Here is a 26671-nt window from a genome sequence, read left to right on the forward strand (position 1 = left end):
CCCCTCTGTTGCCTTTTCGCTCTTCAAGTATTCCCCTTATTTTACGGCTTGTATTTCAATTTTATGCAGGATCATCATTCCTCCTTGTTTGATCATTATCAAACCTTCTGTTTCTTCCTTCCATCCTAGCATGGTGAACTTTAATTTCTCATAAATTTTGGGTGGCCTTAACACTTACACTAATTTATGAAACGATTTGAAAAGTTTTAAATTAGGAGCTGCACGAGATGAAAGCATGGTGCACGGTTTTGAATGAGAGATAAAAGTGAGGAATTCTCTTTTCGACTCTAACTGTATACAGGAAATATACATGCATGATCAATAGCAATATCAATAACCCTACCACGTACTTCATCTCAAGAAAACATTTCTGGTCAATATATGTTGAGTTAAACTCGTCCTATAAAAAAGTGGAGATTGGATTTCCCCCAAAGGCAACAATAATCAAGGAGTAAAAAATTTAGGCCCTTGAATCGTCATCATGGCTTATTGTTTGTAAATGATTGTGATTAACATGCGACACACGAATCTCTTAGGGCTTATTTAGATAGTAAATTGAAATGAGATGAGTTAAGATATTTTATGAATAGTTGTAAAACATTTGAGTTGAGATGAGATAATTTAGAAATATTATACAGAGTTTTGTAAAATGAGAAAGGCAAATGCTAAATAAAAATATTATAAAGTTAAAATATTTTTGAATATAATTTTTTAATATAATCTTTTTTTGTGATTTGAAAATTTTGATTTTTTTTTTCTTTTTGTGATTTGAGAAAGTTGAATTGTTTTTTTTTTTTTGTCTTTTTATAGAAGTTTGGGAAAGTAATAATAATTAGATAAAAAAATTTAAAAATGTGAAATTGAAAAGTATTTGTATTTGTGGCATTTAGATATCGAGATGAAATAAGATTAGATGATATGTGGGCTTTCATTATCTAAACCATGGATTAGACTTTAATTACATGAGCTTAAAGTATTTTGTTTAATTATCTAAACAAACTTTTTATTACAACAAAAAGTTCAAAAAAAAAAATAGTTCACAAACTAACAAGATATATATATATATATATATTGTATTAATTCATTTTATTTTAATTTTACTTCAAATAAATTATAACGTATTATATCAAAAGATCAATTTACATATTAAATATGAGAAACTTCCTTGCATGGAAAACTAATCCAAATCAATGGTCAACATTACAGAAAGGATACGAATTTGTGGAAGAAAGATGTGAGAAAATACTTTGGCAACTTCCTAATATATATGTGTATTTAATTCAATATATATATATATATATAAGAAATTAAATATATTAGGATAAATTCCACATGATCGATCCTCCCTCTAATATATATGCAAGTTCACAGCACCTTCTACCTTTTCAGAACTGTAAAAAAAGCATTCAATGGGATTGAAAAAGAAAATGGATGGTCGTTAATTGCATGTTTATTCTATTTCGCATACTTTCTTATTTGAGAACTGTACAGACACAAAGTAATTATACAAAATAAATCCACAAACTAATGTGGTTTCATGGAATCCATTACATCTACTTTATAATAAAAATAACTTTACAATCTAACATACAATATCAAGCTACATTAGTTTGTAGATTTACTTTTGTGTAATCCTTTTGTGACTAACGTATTTTCCTTCTTATTTTACTTCATTTCTCTTTTCCCTCACTTTTTAAAATAAAAAATGATTAATTCAGTTTTCATGTCATACAAAACTCCGATTTAAATAAAAGAAAATATAGGACGTTGTATATATTGTAGCAAGTAAGAATCCTAAATCTGCTTCATCAAATCTTATAGAGGAAATTTAAAACAATAATATGGTTTTTGTTATTGGATCTTAAAAATGGTTATTGCATCTTATAATTTTTATCCTTTTTCTTTTAGTGAGTTAAGAGGCTTCCTCTAAATCCTTCATTTCAAAGCTTTGAAAACTATTTAGTCTCAAGTAGCAAATCTAAATTATTGTTTGAAAACAAAATATCATCTACAAATAGAATTAAAAAATAATTCCACTCTCACTAACTTGAAGATACTTTATGTGCTCATCAGCAAAGTACAATCATATACTATTATTGGGAGGGTTCTCTTTTAGCCCAAATCTGAATTTCCTAATTGCAAGCCCAATAAGTATTATATATTTATATGATGACCCAAACCTTAAGCTTGTAACGTTGTAGCGTCTACTTTTTTCTACCAACTTCTCATTCTCAAACGCATTCTCATAACTATATATCCTCAATGAATACCCATCAATAAACCCATTCAAGAAAAATCTCAAACAAATTACAATATTATTCAAGAACTTAATTTGCATATATTTCTAGTTTATAAGCATCTTCGATCATGAATTAGTAATTACCTTGTCTACATTTATTATATATATGATTCACTTGAAAGCTTTCGAAACATTACTGTAACTTTCTAACCTCATTTACCACATCTCCAATACTACATAGATTAGTAGGCGGGTATACTGTACACTCTTTGCTCACTAGGCTAATGGATTGTGTTAGTGGGCTTTAACTAACCACATTAGGCTCAACTGATGGAGATAAAAACACCCCCTCCAGTTACCCAACAAATTCTTACCATGCTGACATGGTGAGAATTTAATCACCCAGCTCAATTTTGTCATTTTCCTCATTAATTCCTATTGGCTATTTGTGCTCCCACTTCTCGGGAGTAGACGTAATGGCTTTGTGTCGACGCTGCCCTTTCTCGTCACCAAGATCGTGAGATCTGTCTGTGGCAATTTTGTAGCCTCTCCTTCTATTGGCTTCCCACTTGAGTCTCCCAAGTGTCATTTCCTCCTTGATTTAAATAACCTTCCTTACTCCTTGATTTAAATAACCTTCCTTACTTTTTTGTTCTTTCCATTCGCATCATCCATTTTCTTGTTCTCTGTTAGTGTTTAAACCCTAGCCCTTGCTCTAAATTATTCGTGCTCGCATTAATAGCCCCCAAGAATACCTCACGATTTCCTTCCCATAGCTCGCACTCTCCCTGCAAGGCTGGGTCTTCGAGGGTGTCTGAGCCCCTTCCAAAACATAGCCCTCCCTACTATGAGGGATATCGCTAGTTTTCTACCACCACCCCTACTAACCTCAAAGGTTTGAGAGATTTGTACGGACTTAGTGATTCTAGAAGCTCTTGGAACTCAACGTGGGGCCACCAATTAGAAGGGCATTGTTGAGAAAGTGACCTTGTCACTCCTTGCTTTCTCTCATGGGTTAAAACTTCCTTTTTACTGTTCTATGTGCCATGTCTGTGACGCCCCAAACTCCCACATACGGACACAGAAAAATCGAGGCGTCGGGATGATGACAACACAAGTCACGCATCCAATCGCCGAGTGTCAAGTGTGTGTACATGCAACACGTATACATAAAAATAATGCAGCGGTAATAAAAAGTCTTTCAACTAAATACTAGAATTTTGTTTAAATAAAAATTTGCTTAAAACAAGCGTAATAAAATATTACAAGTTTCAACATTGTTTCAAATCTAAATTACATAATATAAAAGCAAGTAAAATAGTTTTTAAAAGTAAAACAACTATAAATCAATAATCTGGCGGAGCTGCCTCCTCAGGCTCAGCCTCCTCCTCCTCCTCAAACTCTGCATCAAAATCTACAATACTAAAGATGGTGCCTCAGGTAAGTAATGATCCAAACACCACAAGATAAAAATATAGTAAACTCAACAATATGCATGAACAGGATGTCATATGCATGAGATCCAAAAATAATCTTTCTCAAAAATATTTCATTTCCAACTCATGCCAAAAATCACATTTGGCCCAAAAATAATTCATTTTCTAACTCACGCCAAAAGTCACATTTGGCCCAAAAATAATTCATTTTCCAACTTACGCCAAAAGTCACATTTGGCCCAAAATATTTCCATTAAAACTCTTCCTTGCCAATCACACCTCCTACTCTTTCATTATGGCACATTAATCGGAAGGTTAGCATATCCTGTGAAGGCTTCGTTCGACCAGAGATGCCACTTTCATGATATTTAGCAAACAGGGGGGGAACAGCAGAATGATAGTCAGAAACATCACGTGGTCCAGAAGCAAAAGATCGGTTAGGTGGTGGATGTACGTCAGGCCTTGGAGGTGGATGGCCAAATGAATGTGCTGGAGGCCCTGAAGAGCTGACAGGGGAAGGGTCGTGATCCTTAGGCGGATTCTCCAAAAGCTGCTGAGAAACAGATTGGAGAGCTTTCCTAACTGCATCAGCTTCCCCACTTATCGGCAGTGAGTTTAGAAAATACATGGGACATAAGATCTCATGCATCAATTTCATTCAAACAAGACAAAATTGCCTAGAAATAAACCCCAAATGTGGACTTATTTCCGAAAACCAAGGCAGTATCCATGACTGCTACTGTTAAACTTGGATTTCTAGAAGTCCTCCAAATTCACTAAGCAGTATTTAGAAATTAGACAAAAAAGTAATGAAGATTCAAGGTGCCAATGATGGTTTGCCACTCAGATAAAGGGATGACTGAACAATTAGAACAAATCTACAGAGTTGACAACTACGTCTTAAAGAATGTGATTTTCAGTTTTTATTTCAAGGCTGTCCCACCTTTTGGTTTACCATATAGATCTGGTAAGAACAATCCATGAGATATGTCCCCTTCCCAATTATAAGAAGAGAATTACTATTGACACAGAGATTACATAAAAGTAAACCCACAAACTGAAGTGGCTTTATAGGATCCATTAGATCTACTTAATAATAAGGGTGTGGGACCGTGGGTAGTAGAGTGATCTGCTATTCATTATCTTTTCATTATTTTTCACTTACTTTTTACTATTATTCACTGCTATTCAATATTTTATTATTACTTTTTCACTACTATTCAAAGATCATCAGATATCACCTCACTATCCAAACACATCCTAAAAGTAACTTTACAAGCTAACGTACCATATCAAACCACGTCAATTTGTAGGTTTACTATTGTATAATTCCTTTGTGGCTAAGTATTTTCAATATAAGAATATCTGTAATCTGGAAATCATAGCTGTTATTTTTGGTACTGATAAAGTTGGATATGCTTTTTAAGCAGACAAATGCAAATAAAGCTACAAACTCTTCTGATACAGCCAGAAAGCGCCTGCAGGCAGCAAAAAATAACCAAGGATTTAAAAGGACAGATAGTATTACATATTGGATTTATATTACTGCTTAACCTCCCAAAGGCCAGAAGATTTTCTGAAAAAGATTGTCAGCTCTCCACTATTAATTTGAGTTTGTCAAAATTTAGGCAAAACTAGGGCTTCAAGAAGATATATATTACAGTAAATCACCACTGGAGCTTAAAGGCCTAGCATGTCCGTTCTGTCAAATAAACAAAACGATAAAATAAATAAATAAATAAATAAAATTAAAAAACATAAAAAACTATCGAGCACCATGAAAACCTCACCAACTTCAGGTAAAAGCCCAGAGACAGCGTAATAATAAAAAGTTGAAATGACAAATAGCAGAAAACTATCGATCATAAAAACAAATAGCAAAAAGCCAATTAAAAGTAGAATTAGCTAAACTTATAAAATGTAGATGAGTATGTGAAATAGCCCTGGTTACCCATTAAAATATACTAAATTTATAAGTAAAATAAAATTTTAGTAGAACGAGTAATTAGGCATAGCCCAAAAAAAATATAATAAATAACAATAATGTCATCCAAAACTACCTGAACTAATTCATCAGTAACTGATGCACACAGAGGAAGTTTGTCTCTGGGAAGGATCCGTATTTGTGCCCCGCTTTCAGATGACATATGCTTGATTACACTGCCACCCTTTCCCAAAAGGCAGCCTACTTGACTGGAAAACACGAGTAACCTCAAAACAATTGAAGACTTACTGCTGTCTTGAGTGTCTTCCTCCCCTCCACCTGCCTCTGCTTCTCCTTCTATTATTCTCTCAAAAACAAGTAAAAGGGCCTTTTGCACAGATGAAGTTCCCTTATCAGATTTAGAATCTCCCACAGTATCAGACTCTTTATCTTCATTGTTCTGACTCTGTTCCATTTCATCATTTTTCTCTTTATCCTTGTTTGTCTCTTCACTACCATCCTCCTGGCTCAGGTCGGTAGCCACCTCAGTCTCTTTATCAGAACCTGAGATAAAAACTACCCTCCCGTCACAACCAGGTACGGTATCCTCAACTCTGACCTTTGCCCCAGTTTGTTGTCGAATTTCAGATATGATGGTGCCCCCCTTTCCAATAACGCCACCGGTTTTGAAAGCAGGACATAACAAACGGAAGACAGCACTTCCAAGAGAGGATTTCACGGGTTGATTCTGTACCTTCTGCCACTTTCCTTTTCCATTCGACTCTGTAAGGTTCCGGTTATGTGGTCTTTTAGAAGGTGTCAATGGAACAGACATATCTACTATCACACCTCTTCGCTGCAATTTGTAGCCAATCAATAAATTATAATATAAACCGAAAAACGAATGAAAAGAAAAATAAAAGGATAACCAGCCAAAAAAAAATCGAGAAACATTGATTTTCCAAAGCATATAGCGTGAAGTCCATATATTAATCAGCAATATGTTACTTCTAAATGAAAAATATTATTTCACTAGCCATCTGAATACGAATACACGAAAACTGTTTCCTGTTTGGGAAATGCACGGATAAAGAGCCAGCAAACCCAAAATGAACCTACAAAGATATGTCCAAACACTTAATCTAATAAAATTATCAATATATCTTACAACCTAATTAGTTAATTACTTATATAAATTAAGTTACGACGCTTACTTTCTAACTATTGCTCACATTTTAAACAGAAACGGATAATAGCTTAGGAAGAAGATGAAATAGAAAGCAATGACACAAAGAATTAAAAAGAATTTGTAAATTAAGGAAAAAAAGGAAGGAATTAGTAGACAATCACGAAACCTCTGTATGGTTGCCAAGAAAATAGAGGAAAATGCGGAAATCTCATTCCTTAAGAAAATGATATCGCTGTGATTTTTATAACTTACTATCACTCCTTAGTGGAAGATGTTGATAGTCTATGCGAGGAAGTATCCAACCTCAAGAGCGATCTCAACTGGTCGAGGAGGGACGCCGCTCGTAGCCAGTTCGAGCTTAGGGTGCTGCAGGTGGAACGGGCCTTGTGGTGAGATCGTTTGTCTCGTCTTGAAAGGTTGTTGGAGGAGACCATTCGAAGCTGCCGTGAGTGTACCGACGCGTTGGCGAAGGCCAAGGACTCCCTCTAGGACCTAAACTTGAACGTTAACTAACTCCGTCAGGAGAAGGAGTTGCTTGACAAACATTGTTCATCGTTGGAGAGAGACCGTACCTGCTTGTACAAGAAGCACGACGAGCGTAGTGAATCTCTGTAGCACTATAAGGACATAGTAAATACAAGCTATAAAATAAGGCATATCAAACAGGGAGAAATTAGAGAAATAGATTAGAAATAGATTAGAAAATGGATTTGGCGCTTGATTCCTTTTATTTACATGCATTTTATTGCAATCCAATAAGCCAATTGATTTTAGCCTTTTTAAGTTGGGGTTACCAAATGAAGATTTTGCTTATACATGAGGAAAGCGTTCCAATGACACGCATCCTCGATCAATTGCTGCTTCTAAATTTACTTATACAATCCAACAAATCCTTCTATGCATTCAGAAGGACAAGAATACTTTCTAAGTTTTAAGTTCTCACTATCATATAATATAAAAACTGATGCAATATATCATTTCAACGAACATGAACTAATGATTATATATAGTTTAATAATGTCGGCAATGGTCTAGCGCTAGTCTATGGTATTTGTTTGTTTCTCATGAAAGATACCATGCATGAGACGATCGGGTCCCCATACCCTAACTACCGTATAAAAAATTTTAGCTATCATGTTGAAAATTTTTGAAAGAAACACTAGAACAACTCCCCTGTAACACTTCTAGTGGCAATAATGCTATGACCAGGTGGTATTCCCATGTGCTTACATGGGGTAAAATCAATATTTTCAAAGAAGAAACATTTGATAAAGTCTCCCACATCTATAGCTCTGATCTCTTAGGCCGTTGTCACAATAATCCACCACCACTCGAATCATGATGAGCTAGTTGGAAAAAAATGTGATTTGAGTTTGATGAAGTGAAAGATAATAAATTACTTACAATTTGCTTGCCAAAACATGGAATCTTCAATGAATCTTTAAAGATAATAAACACTTGAGTTGCTGATATTGAATTGGTACTTTTTTCTTTACCAAGGAGACTTGATTTTTATAAGAGGCTACCTTCGTATTTCAAATGTGGCAATGAGAGTGATTATGCACTAGACAAAGTTTCAGATCCATTTGTAGACACAACAGATTGTAGGCCTGCAACCCGGCCTGCCTAAGGCTGATTTGGGCCCGACCTGGCCCGGGGATCAACAAAATAACCCGACCCAACCCACTCAATTCGGGTTGGGTTAAAATTGTCTTTTTTTTTTTTGAAGTACTGCTTAGTGCTTTACCGAACTGTTCTATCAGGAAACTACTGATTTTAACATTGATATTTGAACTGCTTTGAAATTAATAATCATCCTAAAATTAATAAAAATTAAAAATTAATTCAATAACAGTAAATATTTACAAATTGCAAAGTAGAAGCATACAAGAATGACAACAATAATAGAGTTGATACAAGAATAAAAATGGCTATATATCCAACTCCATCAAAATATATATATCCACCACGCCTACTCGTTGTATGACTCCTTTCAGAAATCCCCTCAAGCCTTCCCCACTAAGAGCTTATTGCTGCACAAACAAACAATTGTTATCAGTTTGACAATTTCTATCCCCATCAAAGGAATTCCTGCATGAAGTTGAAGAGCATTATATGCTGACAAATGAAACATATATAGCAATTTTTCTTGCAGTTTCTAATTCATCTAGATCAAGAATATCAACTGGAACTGAAGAACAGCAACTGGCAAAGAAAAAAAATATTTGTTTCTAAGCGTAATGAAAAATATTTGTCATTAATCCAATCCAATGAAATGACTGGACACAAATATTTGTCATGTTTTCCGGTGATAACCATGAGTGGAAAAGCCGTGAGTAAAGCTTTTTACACAAGATTTCAATGGAAATAAATCACTCACATAAGAGATCAAATGATTATATATATATATATATATATATATATTGTTAAATAAGAGATGGTAAATGTTGTGAAAACTCCAATTCTACTTCCAATATTTTATTAATTTGTGATAAACATTACCTTTTATACAAGAGGAAGAATCAAATTGAACAAAAAATTAATTATACGAAATATTCAAACAAGCACAAAACAGAACAGAACTTACTCAAGACCTACTCTGCAGATAACCTTCTTGACAGATCCCTACAAACCATCTTCCTCACTCAAGTTATCGATTCTTATCCTAAATTGTCTCGAAACTTTGAACAAAAGCGAAACAAAGACAATTCAGAAATACTTTTAGTTGCGTTGAACAAAACACAGAGGGCATACAACACTGTCCTTTACCCTTCACCATCTTTGTAAGCTCACCAAGTCCTGTAATTATCTCCCCAATTCCTATTTGGATTGCCATCTGCAATCCTCTCATCATGGCTAATGATTACCTGATCATTCATTTCACGTTCTGGTTTTCTTAGAGCCATAAGCATCCCTCCCGCCTCAAGATTCCTCTAAATCGCTTAGGTCCACTAGAGATAAATTGCCAAAGATCCACAAACACATTAAGCACCATTCAGATTAAGTTTAAACACCACTGATCTATTCAAAATTTAGAAGATTTCATTTATTTTGACTTGCATTGAAACAAATGCGGGTTCATATCTTAGTCTCCGCTGTGTTCCAACCTTTCCCATCGTCCAAACGAGCCTGTTGGGGGGCGAAACTGAAGGTATATAGTAATGCCATGAGTTCAATCGTATTTTTCCCTGGTTTGGGTGTATTGTCTATTAAAATTTGTTTGTTTTCCTCTTCATTTTTATTTAGTTTTTTTATATCCCAATTTGTTTGTTTTCCTCTTCATTTTTATTTAGTTTCTTTATATCCCTATATTTTGTTGGGAGAAATTTTAAGAGCGACTTGGAATAACCAAATCAATTACCAAATAGCGAAAATAATTCTCTCATACTTCGTGTGAATCTGTTAGGAAGTAATGTAAAAGAGAATAATCTAAAACAAAATCACACACACACAAAGAGTTAAGAATTTGTTTTGCGTGGAAAACCCTTTAATGCAAAGGGAAAAAACCACGGGACCGAGTTCAGTTAAACCTTTTACTATCAACAATGATTTGTACACAAATGTTCTCTCTAGATAACACTAAAAGCATACAATCAACAATAATCAGAAAAAAAAAAAAACACTTTCTTGGCAACCAAACAGTGTGATAGAAGAAATTTCACCAAAGAGATTCGTTACTGTTTATGATCTCGAACACCATAAATACTGCTACAAATCATCAAATTATAGAACCTTGAGTTGTAAACGTGTTTGAAAAATTTCAACTCAATTGGACCACAAACGTGTTTGATTGAAACCGGACGAACTTCCCTGTTTTTGACTGTCTCTTCCTCTCCCCAATCTCTCACACGTCTTTCTACTTCTTCTTCTTTTTTCTTTTTTCTTTTTTCACACACTCATTTTTGCTAATAGTAGCAGCACTTAAGTTTTAATAAACCTAATTAAACTAGGCCGAAAACCTCTTTCCATGTGGCCTTAATGGACCTACATGGGCCATCCTCCACATAGAAGGGAACCACACAACATATTTTTCTGTGTATGTTAAAAATTTTTCCTATATTTATTTGCCTTTTGCTCTTTCGAATTTTATTTACTGTGATTTTTTGTTTTTTGGGGGTTTATGAGGTCTTGGTAGGGGTGTAAGAATAAACCGACAAATCGGAAAACTGTATTGTATATTCATTCTGAGCTCGAATATTTCATCCACTGGACTAAAATATATTGTATAGATGAGGGTCCTTGGAGTAAGAAGAGATTACATGTGAGAAGGAGAGGGAAAACAAAATGAGAAACTGTTACTGCTGCCGTCCCTTACAACTTTCTGCTGTTGTTGTGTGTGTTGCTGTTCCCCTCAGTTTCAGCTACTTAGAGCTGGTTTTGGTCTGAGATTTTAAGGTAATTTGGTAGTCCTAATGTCACATATTGAGGTTGAGTTGAAGAGATGAAATAAAAGCAAACTGAGTTGAAGAGATGAAATAAAAGCAAACTAAGGTGCTGAAACTTAATAGGAATCAAGGGTTGAAGTTGCTGAATTTTTTCTGCACTGGAAGGACAGCCAAGAGCTTGTGTATTTTCTTGTTTTCAAACCTTCCCTCTTTCTAATACATTCCTAATTACACAAGCAAGGATTTAGAAGTGATCAAACGGAGATAAATAAGCTAGAGAGTCAACCAAACAGAAACTAATAGGAAGGAATTAATTACATAAATTTAGAGGAGGAAACGCATTGCAGAAAGAGTTTGCTGCTATGCTACAGTTTTGGACAGAATTAAAAGAGGGAACTTACCTGCGTCTTTGGTGGTTTCTATGGTGGTTGTACTACCTCTTGAGGTGGTCTAGAATGAGGCAAGTTCAATAGTTACAAGAGGCTTGAGTTGAGTAGTTGAGGAAGAGGTGAAATAGGTTGTTAGTTCACTGCTGCAGATTTTACTGGTTACTGGTTTGGTGTAATCTATGGTTGTTCACGTTGGTTTAAGCTTAAGAAGGTGGCACACAAACAAACACTGATCTCTAATGGTTCGAAGTATAAAATGGAGGGTTTAAACCAATTAAAAAGGGATTCAGGTAAAGGAAATGATAGAGCTAAATCTATAGTAGAAACTAATAAAAACCGAACCGCCTTAGACCAAAAACAGAGCAGAATTTTATTCTACCTCATCAAGTAGTAGGTTGAACTAATTTCTCTTGTTTCTACGTTCACAAATATTTTGCTCAAACTCATAAGCCCCTTGACAAAGCATTCTCGTCATTTCATAATTTCAAACTCATAGGCCCCTTGACAAACCGTGTTTAAACACTCAAAACACAACATCATCTAACCAAATGAATACAATAGTCCATAAAAGAGTGAGGTAGAGAGTTAAACAGTTACCGAATATCGTGGCCAAGAGTTTAGCATTCGGTGTGGTTGAACATCTTCAATATGTGGCAGAGAGAGACCAATTAATGGCCATAAGTTGCCGACTTGTGGTTTGAACAAAACAGAGGAGGAATGGAAAAGCAAGTGGCATGAACAAAGGGCTATGTAGATTGTCTTGGGGCTGACCTACCATAAAGGAAGAACAAGAAAAAAAATATAAAAATTGCAGACTTTGTTCAACCAGATTGAGTATTGCTTTTTAATTATAAACAGTAAATTGAAGAATCACAAAGTTTTCCTCCAAACTGGCTTATAATTAGGACTATTGGTATAATTGGACAATGTGATAGTGCTTCTTTGCATTGAAAATGATGTCAGTGAACGCATTGTAAGTGATTACACAACAGAGGCGGATATGATATATATGTCTGTATGTATGTATGTATGCATGACAAAAATGCTATGTTTATAAAGAAACATATACAGAGGGCCTACCAATTCATGAACTAATATACATGCACATGTGAGCAAACATATTTTAGAAAGGAGATCAGTGTACCATGTAGATGAACGGCCAAGCTGGCCTTCTGCACAGTCAAAATGCTAAGAGCTTCTCTTCCTTCCTATATATGGTAGTAAGCCACCAGAGGAAGCAGATTCGGGTGTCTCAACCTCCCTAGCTTGCTCTTATGCTCTTGAAACTCCTCTGTCCCCAAATTATTCATTTGTTTGAACCGCTTCACAACCATCACCTGTCCATTGTGCAAGGCAACCTTGTAAGAAGACACAAAGACCCAAATGATCCACTGCTCAATATCTCAGCTGAGGCTTTAAGCGATTTCTGCATATCAAACCTCTCCTTATCTTCCCTGACAAAGGCCAGCTTCACATTCTCAACCTTCTTGGTATTTCCACTGTAGTTTGTTGAGTCTTGCCCTGATTCGTTTGATTCCTTTATGCCTGATTTCTTTTGCAAGTTTAATGGTTGTACTGGAGCCTTTGTCAATAAAGAAGGTTGCCTCTTGTGGTTGATGAAGACCACCACACCTATTCCGACTGTTGCCATCGTTGCAAGTATGACAATCACTAGGATACTTGGAATTGAGCCTTCGTCACAATTACCCATAGGCATTCCACATAGCTCTAAATTTCCTGCCATTGATAGGACAAACCATCACTGCCTGAATGTTTTCACACATATTTACCCTTGTATATATGCATATGCAAGCTTTAGGCATTGTTTCATGTGGGTTTTCAGTTCTTTGGAGGATTAAGTTGGCTAATCAATGTCCAATATCAATGTGGAAAGTGCTAGATGCTAGTGATGCCTTGATATGATCATATATGTTCAGACATTATATTCAACTCAAAAGTTTTGAGTATATAGATATAGATCTAACAATTAATCTTATACCATACAATATAGAATCCAATAGATCACTTATAGGCTTAATCTATATTTTAGTTCAAAATATAAGACTGCATATTTGTAACTATTACTTTGTCACTTAGAGTTTGTCAGAAGCAGCCATTTTCTGATAACTCTGGGAAGAATAAATACAACTAAAGAAACACGTTTGTGTAAGTACATATACATGTGCATGCACATGATACATTATATATATAGATATATATTTACAGATGATATCATAAAAAGTTGACTCACCAGAGAAGGAGCTTGAATCCATCCCAATTCATTGCCTGATACGTTAAAAGCACTCAATGACTTCTGTTGAAAATCTGGTATCTGACCATCAAAATGGTTATCCTCAAGCCTTAACTCCAAAAGCTTTGGCAAGGTTAAAGCTGTTCTTCATAAAGCTTATAGTTCTCGAATTCGACAGTAACGCGAGCAAGTCCACATCAATGAAACCATTTAGTCCCATATTCTCGAGTCGTAAATCCTTAACTTTTCCTTTCCCACAATGAACACCAACCCAATTTACGTTATGCTCAGAACATGGTGTTGTTGAGCCATTCCAGTTGATTAATGCGTCATTGGGTTGAAGGGAGGCCTTGAACTTTAGGAGGGTTTCTGATTCTGATGCCTCAGAAGAAGAGACCACAAATATGAAAGCGAAAGCTTAAATACAAATCATCAATTACTAACTAATTACACATATCTTGTTATAATTATAACATATTTAGCAAGCATTAATAACTAACCGATTCATCCATTGTACACATTTTCTAACAGAACAAAATATGTAGGATTTTCTAGAGGAAAAGTGATTAATAAAACTCTACCAATTTAACAATCTAGGCTCTTACATATTTGTGTTTATGGTATTGATAATAAATTCAATCTTTTGGAATGAAACAGTATTGGGTCACTTACTTTGCATATCCTACATCAACATGACAGGGAGGGGGTGCTGCAGGAACAGTGGCATGTCTGCAGTTGCATCCATTAGATGTAGCAATGCATCCTCATCTAAAGAAGTGTAAAGAACTTATTGTCATTATAATTGAAGAAATGTTCTACAAAAGAAAAATAGTTCATACCTTTTTTAAAAAAAATTTTATTTAGATTTTGCACCTATCGAAATAAAATCCTAGCTCCGCCACTACCTCTGCCACATACGGTTAGCCATCAAGTAAGGCGTGATTAGATACAAGAGCTCTAGCAAGATAACCACAAAATGGCAGGCCAATATTGGTGATACTAATATAGAAGTCTTTCATTATGCATTAGTACATAACCTTATGATTAGTAACCAGTAAGCAGGGATTATTATTTCCTCAAGAGTTCATTCTAATGTTGAGACGGGTACAAATGTATGATAATAATCCCATCCAGAGCTTTAGGACCTTAGATTTATGTCATTTCTCAAACCAAAAACTTTCAGCAATTATCCTATATTTTGACAAATGCAGCTCAAGAAGATCAACAATTACAGTATGATGAAAAAGAAAATCAACGACAATTTAGATTCCCTTAACTTGCACAGACATTAATTAATTTCATCTCAATGCATGCGTTTGCCTGAAATGTTAAGAAAACGAGCTCCACGCACATTACCTTTCTTCCCTCCACACATAAATTTGGTCATTAACTTCAGCCTTTTAATGGTGACCTTCTACTGCCTAGTATAACAATTCATCCAGCATCCTTTCCAATATGGGATGACGTGATAGTCTCATATAAAGCTGAAAAGGCGAAAAAGGGATAAGAAATCAGGTCCAATACAAATCCTATTTGGTTAACCCAAAAAGAATCCAAGAAAATTCTAACTCTTTTTATGTAATGTTGTACAATTCTAACCTTGTTCAACTTACCCTTCTTATGGTCATTAGGTCTGTAAAACATAGTTTTCAAGGCACTTAAATCTCCCTTTAAATATCTGGTCTTGGTCTAAAAACATAGTCTTGGAGGCCTTTCAACGTGTTTCAATATTCCTGGTGTATATATATGTATTGAAATTCCAGTAAAGTGGTCGAGGAGATTGCTGCAAATTCCACAAGCATCCTATGAATGCAAGTTTTGAGCTATTGCAAAACAATTCGAGATAGGTTCATTCTATGTTCAGTTAAACTAAAAAATACATTTGAAAGAGTACTAATTTCCCATAAAAATGTTCTCTAAGATACATGGAATGTCAATGGATGCTTATTCACAAGTCACCATGAGATAATGCAATTGAAGTTCTAAACATGCTAATGGTGAAAGAATTTATTCCACAAACTTTTTTCATATCGGGTTTTGATTGATAAATATGCATGCAATACTTCAAAACATGCCTTGAGCACTCATGCCTTATGACGTCAAGTAATATGACATAATCATGCTTCTTTAAAGGAAAATCAGTCTCTCTTCATTGTTGGAAGTACATTGGGCATACCAATAAGCCTTCTTCAAACATTTATTTTTTCATCCCCTTTCCTGTTCTAGATCATCAACTCCATAAGAAATCAAGACTCTTACCTAAGAGGACTTTTATCAAAACCCGAGAAGAAAGCTAAAAAGGTGAAAAAGGGATAAGAAATCAGGTCCAATTCAAATCCTATTGGGTTAACCTAAAAAGAATCCAAGAAAATTATAACTCCTTTTATGTAATGTTGTACAATTCTAACCTTGTTCAACTTACCCTTATGGTCCTTAGGTCTCTAACACATAATTTTCAAGGCCCTTAAATCTCCCTTTACAGATCTGGTCTTGGTCTAAAAACAGAGTCTTTGAGGCCTTGAACCCGTTTCAATATTCCTGGCGTATATATGTACTGAAATTCTAGTAAGGTAGTCGTGGAGATTGCTGCAAATTCCACAAGCATCCTGTGAATGCGAGGTTTGAACTATTGCAAAACAATTCGAGATAGGTTCATTATGTGTCACTAACACTAAAAAATACCTTTAAAAGAGTACTAATTTCCAATGAAAATGTTTTCTAAGATACATGGAATGTCAATGGATGCTTATTCACGAGTCAGCATGAGATAATGCAATTGAAGTTCTAAACATGCTAATAGTGAAAGGATTTATTCCACGAACTTTTCTCATATCTGGTTTTGATTGATAAATATGCATGCAATACTTTAAAATATGCCCTGAGCACTCATGCCTCATGACGTCAAGTAATATGACATAATCATGCTTCTTTAAAGGAAAATCAGCCTATCTTCATCGTTGGAAGTACATTAGGAATACCAATCAGCCTTCTTCAAACATTTATTTTTTTCATCCCTTTACCGTTCTAGATCATCAACACCATAATAGTTCAACCAAATATCACTTTAGAAGTGATTAAGGGCTCTTACCAAAGAAGACTTTTATCAAACCCGAGGAGAAAACCTAGAGTGGTAATTTTTAACAAAATTATCAATCAGGCTCTCAACTGATTAATACTATTCTAGATCATGAGAAAAATATGATTGAATTTATATCAAGAATTTAATCCCTTTCAATTGATATGAAGCAATAACAATAAATTGTTGAATGCATCAATAATTGGAGAAAAAATCAATTTCATAAATAATATTACTAATCTTTAATGAGGTTTCATCCTTAACCTCAGTCGAAAATTTAGCTAGGCGTATCCATGAAAATAAATTCTAGAAAATGAACGTAAAAAAAATCAAAGCAATATTTAAAATGAAACTAAAGAAAAATAAAAATTCCACTGCTATCAAAATGTAAAAGCTACAAGTCTGTTACCGTTAAAGTCTATTATGGTTATAGTTCTTTCCCAACTTTGATTCCTTCAGCAACTTTGATTCCTTTCTGAACTTCAATTGCTTCATTAAGATAAAGTTCAAATTTAAGTAAGAAAACTAAATATTTCAAGACAAAAAAAATATATATATATATACGAATTAACACTACATAATTGTGATAATGTTTTATTTAATTTAACAAACTTCTGTCCAATTCGGCTATCATCACATACCCAAGTGGAAGTTCTAACTCCAAATCTTCATTAATTAAATCATCATTAGCATCCTTGAATTTCCATAATGGTAGAGCTGGTTGAAGATCCCCACCTCTTCTGTTGTGGGTTCCATCATCTTGCGCGTATCTCTTCGAAAGTTGAATAGGATCAATGAAATTGTCATTCCCGTATATTAGATGGACTCCAGCACTTTTGAAGATTGCTTTCTCTGAATCACTTTCAAATGTAAACCTCATATTATTGTTCCCCTCCCTGTAACTTATTGACAGAATCTCATGATCAATAGAATTTACAACTATGTATTGTAGCCATACACGATCATGTGGGTCCATTGAATCGAAAGAGGTCTCGCAACAAAACACAAAAACTAATGCCACGATCTGATGCCCAAAACACATGGACGCATTATGATCAATTTCTATTTCAATAGTTTTTATTTTTAACAAAATTATGAATAAAGCTATCAGCTGATTAAGATTATTCTAAATCATGATAAAAACATGATTGAACTATGTCAAGAATTTTATCCCTCTCAATTGAAAGCATCGATAATTGGTAAAAATCAATCTCATAAATAATATTACTAATCTTCAAAGAGGTTTCATAAATAATATTAGCTAGGCTTGTTCATGAAATTAAATTCTAAAATATGAATGTAAATAAACATCAAAGCAGTATTGAAAACGAAACTAAAGAAGAATAAAAATTTCTCAAAATGTAAATAAAGGCGCTGCAAGTCTGTTACCGTTACAGTTCTTTCCCCCAACTTCGATTCCTTCTGCAACTTCGATTCCTTTCTGAACTTCAATTCCTTCATTAATATAAACTTAAATTTAACTAAGAAAAATAAATATCTCAAGACTAATAAAAATATAAGAATTAACATGACTACATAATTGTGATAAAGCTTTATTTAATTTAGTAAAATTCTGCACAAATTCGGCTATTATCACATACCCAAGTCGAAGTTCTAAATCCAAATCTTCAATAATTTAATCATCATTAGCATCCTCGAATTCCATAATTCTCGTGGTTGAAGATTGCCGCTTCTGTTGTGGGTTCCAATCGGGTTCCAAGTCATGCTCACCATCATCTCGGTATCTCTTTGAAAGTTGAATAGGATTAATGAAATTGTCATTCCCGTATATTAGATGGACTCCAGCACTTTTGAAGATTGCTTTCTTTGAATCACTTTCAAATGTAAACCTCGTATTATTGTTCCCCTCCCTGTAACTTCTTGACAGAATCTCATCAATAGAATTTCCAGCGATGTATTTTAGACATACACTATAATGTCGATCCACTGAATCCCAAGACCATATTTTATCATTTCCAATCTGCTGGCCGTTTATTGAGATAGTAAAACCACAAATACATCTTGAAAAACCTCCAATATGACCATAGAAACTCTGTGGTGGAATAGGTCCCACAACAAAACACAAAACTAATGCCACAATCTGATGCCCACAACACATGGACGCATTATGACCAATTTCTACTTCAATAGATTTACTTAATGAAGTAGTCTCCTTGCAATACTTGAACCACTCTGGAATCCTACTTCCTGGATATATAATTGTACTTGAATCTTTCTCCCGAAAGCGTTCCTATTAAACCAACTATATTTTAGAAAACAAATACAAGCTATCAAATACGAAACAGAAAGAAATTAGAGATCAAATAGATGAGACATGTATACCTGTACCAATAATGGATCTGGCGCATGATTCCCTACATCCACTTCCACTTTATTGCATTCCAATAAGTCAATCTTGCTTAGCCGTTTTAAGTCGGGTATACCAAATGAAGATTCTGTCGATACATGAGGAAAGCGTTCCAATAACACGCATCCACTAGCTTCTACCTTTTCTATATTTGGTGGAAGGTGTAGAATTTCTTCAAGTTGCTCGCAGAATCCCAAATCAAGTTCAAACAATCCAACAAATCTTTCGATGCATGGAGAAAGGCTAACAATACCACTACCACGTAGAATTAAAGTCTTCAAACTGGATGAGAAATTATATGTCTGAGATAAATTAATTGATTCTGGTAAGAATTTCTTTAGGCTGTAACATCCTTCAGCATCTACCTTTTCTATTTTTGGTGGAAGGTGTAGAATTTCTTCAAGTAGCTGGCAGCCTCTCAAATCAAGTTCAGACAATCCAACAAATCCTTCGATGCATGGAGGAATGCTAACAATACCACTATCAGATAGATTTAAAGTCCTCAAACTGGATGAGAAATCATATGTCCGAGATAAATTATTTGATTCTGGTAAGAAACTCTCTAGGCTCGAACATTCACTAGCATCTACCTTTTCTATATTTGGTGGAAGGTGTAGAATTTCTTCAAGTTGGTCGCAGTTTGACAATTCAAGTTCAGACAATCCAACAAATCTTTCGATGCATGGAGAAAGGCTAACAATACCACTACCACATAGAATTAAAGTCTTCAAACTGGATGAGAAATTATATGTCCGAGATAAATTATTTGATTCTGGAAAGAAATCCTTTAGGCTGGAACATCTTGTGGCATTTACCTCTTCTATATTTGGTGGAAGGTATAGAATTTCTTTAAGTTGATAGCAGAATGTCAAATCAAGTTTAGACAATCCAACCAATCCTTCGATGCATGGAGAAAGGCTAACAATACCACTACCACGTAGACTTAAAGTCTTCAAACTGGATGAGAAATTAAATTCCATACTTGATGAAATTTCATTTTCCTGTGTACATGGCACGAATTGTCCATTATGCCCCACCACCTTTCCAAAATTTACAAAATTTGGACAATGCATGATGGAAACATCCTGTAGATGTTCCAACAGAAAAATGTTTACTGGAAAATGCACAAAGCTGTCGCACCCAATTATAAATAACTTCTCGAGCCCAGTGAGGTATGTAAAGGATGAAGGTAGCTCCTGTATTCCCGTCTCTTTTAACTTGACACATTTCAAATATTTCATTTCACACTCAATTTCTGGAAAGTTTTCAAGACTAGTACAACCTGTAAGTTTAAGGCGTTCTAGAGATCTCAACTTGAAGCTTCTTGGCAACTTCTTTAGGCTAGAACAATATCTAAAATCCAATTCAACAAGCTTATCCAAAAATCCAACAGAATCATGAACCTCAACTAAACTTGCACATCCATAAAAAAGCAACTTCTCTAGATTTGAGCAACTTGAAAGATCCGATATATTTGTCAAGTATTCACAGAAATATAGGTCTATACTTGTTAAGTTCTGTTTGAAAAATAAAAAACAAATAAAATATATATTAATTGTTAAAGGAAATTTGCAGCATAACTTAAAAGTAAGACAGATTGACATATGAAAAATAAAAATAGGTACCTTAGATTGCAATCCTGTCCCTAAATCTCTAATTTTGCTTTCTCTGATATTGAAAACAATGAGTTTCTCTCCATGAAAAGAAGATGGCAAAAACTCCAAAGGACATATGGGCCAATCAAGAACTCTTAACTCATTAGAGAGATAATTCAATCCACCACAGTCACAGAAGGTACTAACTTTTAATATTCTGAGTTTTTCCATTTTTGCAAACACATCAGAATCCAAACGTATCCTGCTGTCCTTCGGAGGCATTTCTATCAATATGCCTTCAATTTGCTCTGTTCCCTAATGAGAGAATGCACAAGTGTTCTATAAAAAATCAAAGATAAATTCCCTATAATTCAACACTACTTGCGCAAGTGTTCATGAACTATATATAAGTTGAACAAGCTACGATTATATGTATTTTTCTTACAATACGTGTGTACATCACTATTTCATTTATTAAGAAGGAAATAACAAACATAGGCCTCACCTTTCTTCATATGGTGTTTCTATTTTAGATTACAAAAGGAATAGCCTTATTTTTATTATTCAGATTTCTAGAAATGAGTATGTACGTTCAAATGTCAAAGTCATATATACTTCTTCCTTTTAATACGTATTACTCTGTTTAAAATGCTAAAAAAGTATCAGATAATCATAGCATTTTGCCTTTATAGAAAAATGGAGAAAATGTGAATTGGCTTTCATGATTTTATTTGTACTTCTTTATTAAAATTATTTTATTTACAAAATTGGGAAAATATTTCATGTAGAGGGTACGTATGTGTCTATATAATAATTTATATGTATTTCTGGATCCATTTCTTTTAATTTAATAATAGCTTCAATTGAAAAAAAAAAAAAAAACTCGGAAGTAGAATTATATTTCTAGGGAAAATCTTACCTTATTTTTTTCAAGTACTTCACGAACATCTTCATAAAACCATAATCTACTCCTTTTGCCAGGTTCTTTGGGTGATTCCTGTCGAACAATTTCTTTACCCATATCTTCTAGTAAGTCATGCATCCTCAAATATTGGCGACCAATATAATCTTGATCAAGTGATATGAGACATTTATCCTTGAGCACTTCGATACCAGCATCGGGAAAGAAACCGCAACTGTCTAGTATTTTAGTGACATATTCTCTTTCGTGTCCTTTGAAGAAACATGCAATGTCGAGGAAAATATTTTGTTCCAAATCATCTAATCCATCGAAACTTATTTTGAGTATATCATAGATCTTTTTATGTTGAATTCTTTCGTACTTTCCCAATTCGCTTTCCCAAAAACATCTATCTCTTCCGCGTAGATTTGAGCCTACCACAATCAAAGCGAGCGGAAGGCCACCAGCATATTGCATTGCAAGTTTTGTGAGTTCCACAAAATCATTATCCGGTTGGTCACGCCTGAAGGCATGCCAGGAAAAGAGCTTAAGAGCGTCTTGAGAATCCAATGTATTCATAGAATATGTTTTCCAATTACCAAAATCAAGCTGCACTAGTAGATGCGCATCTCTTGTTGTTATGATGATTCGACTTCCCAATCCAAACCAATCGGATCTCCCACTTAGATATTTTAATTGGTCCAGATCATCAACGTCATCAAGAATCAAAAGGATCTTTTTACAGCAAAGTTTCTCCTGTATCAGAATGATTCCTTGATCCACATCATCGACCTCAACCAGCTTTGGATCAACTCTTAGGATCTTAGAAAGAATTTTCTTTTGCAATTTCACAAGACCGCCCTTATCTGGTTTTGAATTTTCTCTAACATTGGCAAGAAAACAACTCTCTTCAAACTGATTAGCAATGCGGTTAAACACCTCTTTTGTAATAGTTGTTTTACCAATTCCACCGATACCGAAAATCCCTATCATGCGTGTCTCATTAATGATCTCAATACCTAAACGCGTATTAATTATATCTTCTGCACGAGACTCCAACCCAACCGGATGATCCGCAACAAGCAAGCGTGTACGAATTGGTAGTTTGCTTGAGACTTGTTCAACAATCTTCTGGATACATTCAGACTCGTCCCTACCAATGCAAAAAGATTAAAAGAAAAAGATTAAAAGAAAAATCATGAATTTGACTTGCTCTTCTTTAAAGACATGGGGACATGATTTAGGCACATGAGAATAAATGAATTTTATTCTCATGTAATTAATGTCGACATTATTGGTAGGGTACGAAGAAGTTACAACATTCATATTATCCTTAATTGTCGACCTGAATCCCAATCCTTCTTTGGGTTGACCATAAGTCAAGTACGTACTAATTAATGTAGCTTAATTTGTATTGGTGGTAGGGATTGGACTATATATATATATATATTTATTTACTATATATAAAGTGCGAATGTTGGATGAATAGATTTTCGTCTAACATTTTTTTTTTTTTCAGTTTTACCCATGATTTTATGAGGAAATTACACAGCTCGCGTTCCTCCCCTTTGACGCCTTAGCTTCGCACCATCCAACGCTGCCAAGACCCCAACATCAAACTCATTCCTGTACGCCACCAACACCTCAATCCATGAAATTTCTGCATCGGAAACCACCACCAAAAGGTGATGCCGTGAGCTCCTCCACGACATGAACCAACCCCTGTTCTTCCTTGTCAAAAACAGAGCACTCCTCACACACACAGCCACTAGAAGAAGCAAGTTGGCGGCGGCAAAGGGACTTACAAAAAATGCAGAGAAGCCGTGGAAGAGAGGCGACGAAGCTAAGGGTGGCATGCGGTTGAGCTACAGAGAGAGAACCATGAGAGAAAGACCGAAAGCTTAAGAGGTAAATGAGAGAGAGATGAGAGAGTGGTAAAATGGATAGAGATTAGCGTGAGGGAGAACTGCTCATCGAGGAGATGGATGAATATGGCAGTAGCTGGAAAGGACGGAAAATGGCTGAGCATTAACCAGGACAGCATCCGAAGGTGGAAGCTCACGGTGGCTCCGCAGCTTTGTGCCCTCGTTGGTTGGGCACGGTGGAGCATTTGCTCTGTTTTTGGAAGCAAAACAGAGGCTTCAAGCTGTTTGTTGCCATGTAGGGAAGAGTTGTGCGGTGTTGCTGTGGCTATCGGTGGAGGTTGGCTAGCTGGGCACGGCTGGTTGCTCGACGGTAGTTTTCGTGGTGAGGTCAGTGGCTTTGCTCTCTTAGTCTGGGACCGAAAGAGAGGAGAAGAAATGCTCGGTTTGTTCAAAAAAAGAAACCAAAACATAGGAATAAAAAGCAAGCTAACCAGATGAAAATGTAGGAGCTTCGACAGTCCAGATATGCAGAGGAAAAACACGAAAATGAGAGGAAGAAGAACCAGGTGGTGCGCGGCAGGAGAAGAAGAAAAGAAGAGAAAACAAAAGAAATGAAAATAAGTAGAAACAGGGAGAAGCAGCAGCAGCAGCAGCAATACACGGAAAACAGAGGAAGAAAAAATGAAAAGGAAGAAAAAATGAAAATGGAGGAGGAGAAGTAGTCGGCGCCAGCAAGAGGAAGAAGAAACAAGAGAATAAAGGGCCCGGGCTTAAGGTACACGGGCTGGGCCAGAAAGCTGAAAGGGCTTGGCCCAAAATCAAAGGAAAAATCCACTGAAGCAAATCCCACCCGAAAATGAAATTCTAACAAGGTAAACAAGTATAATAAAAATTAAATAAAAATACTACACCTCAATATTAATAAAATAAAATAATTAAACCCAATAATAAAATAATTTAAAATAAAAAGTAATTTAAATGAAAAACAATAATTAATATCAAGAAAGAATATTAAAATAAATTTCACAACTTAGAAATTATAAAATAATTTAACAAAAAATACGTTAAAATTAAACAGAACCACTAATTATATTAAATAAAATAATCTTTCAATTAAAATACATGAAAATATAACCAAACCAAAATAATTTTATTTTTGAATGTATGTTATTATGATTATTTTGGCATGTATATTATTTTATTATTAAGTTATTTTCTCACAACTAGGCAGTTTGCTCCACTACTAGTGTGTATATATATATATATATATATATATATGTGTGTGTGTGTGTGAAGAATCTAATAACGTAGAAAAACATAATCAATATGAACACAAAATTTTATGAACTGAGGGCTTCTGCATTTTGGTGCACTTAGTAATTTTGGTGTAATATATCTCAAATTTCTTTGTTTTTCAAATTAAGAATATATGGAAATAAAAGTTGCTGTTGATATAATTAAATTAATAAATTGATATAATTTATACTATAAATAAGCTTGATGTTATGATAAAAATAATTATTTTATATTATATTAATTTATAAATTTATTTTATATATATTTCTCATTAAAATATAAATATTTTTTAATGTTATAATCTGTCGGTGGAGAACTCAAAGCCAAGTGAAAGGGGCTGAAAAAGATTTGCAGTCGATGCTGTTGATAAAAGAACAGTCGGTAGTAAGAGGACAAAAGGACTTTACTTATGTATATTAACTAATTTATATATATATATAAATACTAAAACAATAATAAAAAAACAGCTTAATTGACAACAATCTGTGTCGGTTGGGGGGTCCTTTGGTCTGGTTCTCTCTCTCTAACCATATCATACACAAATTATTTAGAGGGTAAAGAAAAAGAATTGGAGGAGGAAGCAGAGGAGAGGAGTCCCGGAGTCCCGGTGATGCGTTGGAAGAAGTCATTTTAAATATAAAGTATAACTAATTACAGATAGATTATGGATGATGATGGAGCTCCTTGTATAAGTTTAAAGAAGTGGATACAGCGTTGCATGTAGGAGGAACTTCTTAGTAGTGGCAGTAGATATTTAATCCCAGAATCAAAAGGGCTTCTAAAATTTGACTACGTTTTGCATATAACTATTCAATGCCAAAAATAATCATAAATATCAAATTGTTTTCCTTTTGTATAGTATTTTATCTCCACCAGTTCCCCAATGTCAGATCTTGGAATATTTATCTCAATTTTCCTCATCAATATCTCAAATATAACATGCACATACACATGATAAAGTATATATTGGTAAAACTTACCGGAAGTTCGCTGATGGGAAAGGGAAACCAGAGAAATTGGCTACTTTTTCCAAAGCTTTCTTCCATTTCAGCATCTTTGCATTATCCTTGAGCTTATCTACAAGTTTATCAAAAGATCTTCCAAAAATTCCAGTTTGATGTCGTACTTCTGATGGATCTACTTTGAAAAAAATTGGTAGAACAATTTGTTTTATTGTTTCCTTGCAATCAAGAATCTTCAATAGCTCGTCTAAACACCATTTAGATTCAGCATAATTTTCAGAGAGTACAATAATAGAAATCATTGACCCTTCAATAGCTTCGAAAAGTGCTGATGAAATCTCCTCTCCTCTTTCGAGATTGTTGTCAATGTAAGTATTGATTTTCCTTCCATCCAAAGCTTTATATAGATGAGAAATAAAGTTATTGCGAACATCTTCACCTCTAAAGCTCAAGAATACATCATGTTTCCATGAGCGGATGGAAGGAGATGAAGAGGGTGAAAAAGAGGAAGAAGCTCCTAATTGAAAGTCCATGGAATTAGAAGTCCTACTGATCTCAATACGTTTGTGCGATTACCATTTACAAAGAGGTCGAATTTATAGAGCAATGCTAGTTATGGCAAATAAATAATTATAGAAAATAAAGGGGGCAAAGAAAGGGGAAATTACTTGTCGGCCACTACTTCTTGTCAACCTTCGAAGTCGGTGCCACTGCCATCATACTCTTGACTTCAGCAATGTCGTTTTTCCTCGTCGACTCTTTCTAGTTCTCAAGCTCAATCATTCGTTATTATTT

General features: G+C 34.7%; 2 protein-coding genes across 17 annotated transcripts in view; both read right to left on the reverse strand.

The window, feature by feature from the left end:
• The window catches only part of LOC122295539 (disease resistance protein RUN1-like), a 111975-nt gene extending 85517 nt beyond the window's left edge, over positions 1-26458 (reverse strand). For 11 of the 14 annotated variants that reach the window (XM_043104589.1, XM_043104587.1, XM_043104583.1 and 8 more), the window contains exons 1-4: positions 25895-26457; positions 21772-22906; positions 20883-21167; positions 19233-20774 (exon numbers count right to left, since the gene is read on the reverse strand). In XM_043104589.1, the coding sequence (XP_042960523.1) occupies positions 19233-20774; positions 20883-21167; positions 21772-22906; positions 25895-26409 (3477 nt within the window). In that variant the 5' untranslated portion in view covers positions 26410-26457. Of the gene's footprint in view, positions 1-19232; positions 20775-20882; positions 21168-21771; positions 22907-25894 lie in introns of all 14 variants that reach the window. The other 3 variants (XM_043104598.1, XM_043104600.1, XM_043104599.1) reach the window with 1 other exon arrangement.
• On the reverse strand, positions 3541-7346 carry LOC122295548 (RNA-binding KH domain-containing protein RCF3-like). 3 transcript variants are annotated; one of them, XM_043104623.1, is made up of 3 exons: positions 7041-7344; positions 5736-6455; positions 3541-3661 (listed from the first exon to the last, which is right to left on the reverse strand). In XM_043104623.1, exons 2-3 carry the CDS (start codon positions 6432-6434, stop codon positions 3647-3649), a joined length of 714 nt encoding a protein of 237 aa, XP_042960557.1. In that variant the 5' UTR covers positions 6435-6455; positions 7041-7344; the 3' UTR covers positions 3541-3646. The 3 variants fall into 3 exon arrangements, with proteins under 3 accessions (XP_042960557.1, XP_042960556.1, XP_042960555.1); XM_043104622.1 differs by lacking the exon at positions 3541-3661 and adding an exon at positions 3830-5377 and having other exon boundaries at positions 7092-7346; XM_043104621.1 differs by lacking the exon at positions 3541-3661 and adding an exon at positions 3830-5377 and having other exon boundaries at positions 7041-7345.
• Positions 26459-26671: the final 213 nt, after the last annotated feature.

This window comes from Carya illinoinensis, chromosome 15 (assembly GCF_018687715.1).
Source record: "Carya illinoinensis cultivar Pawnee chromosome 15, C.illinoinensisPawnee_v1, whole genome shotgun sequence".
Classification (NCBI taxonomy): Eukaryota; Viridiplantae; Streptophyta; class Magnoliopsida; order Fagales; family Juglandaceae; genus Carya; species Carya illinoinensis.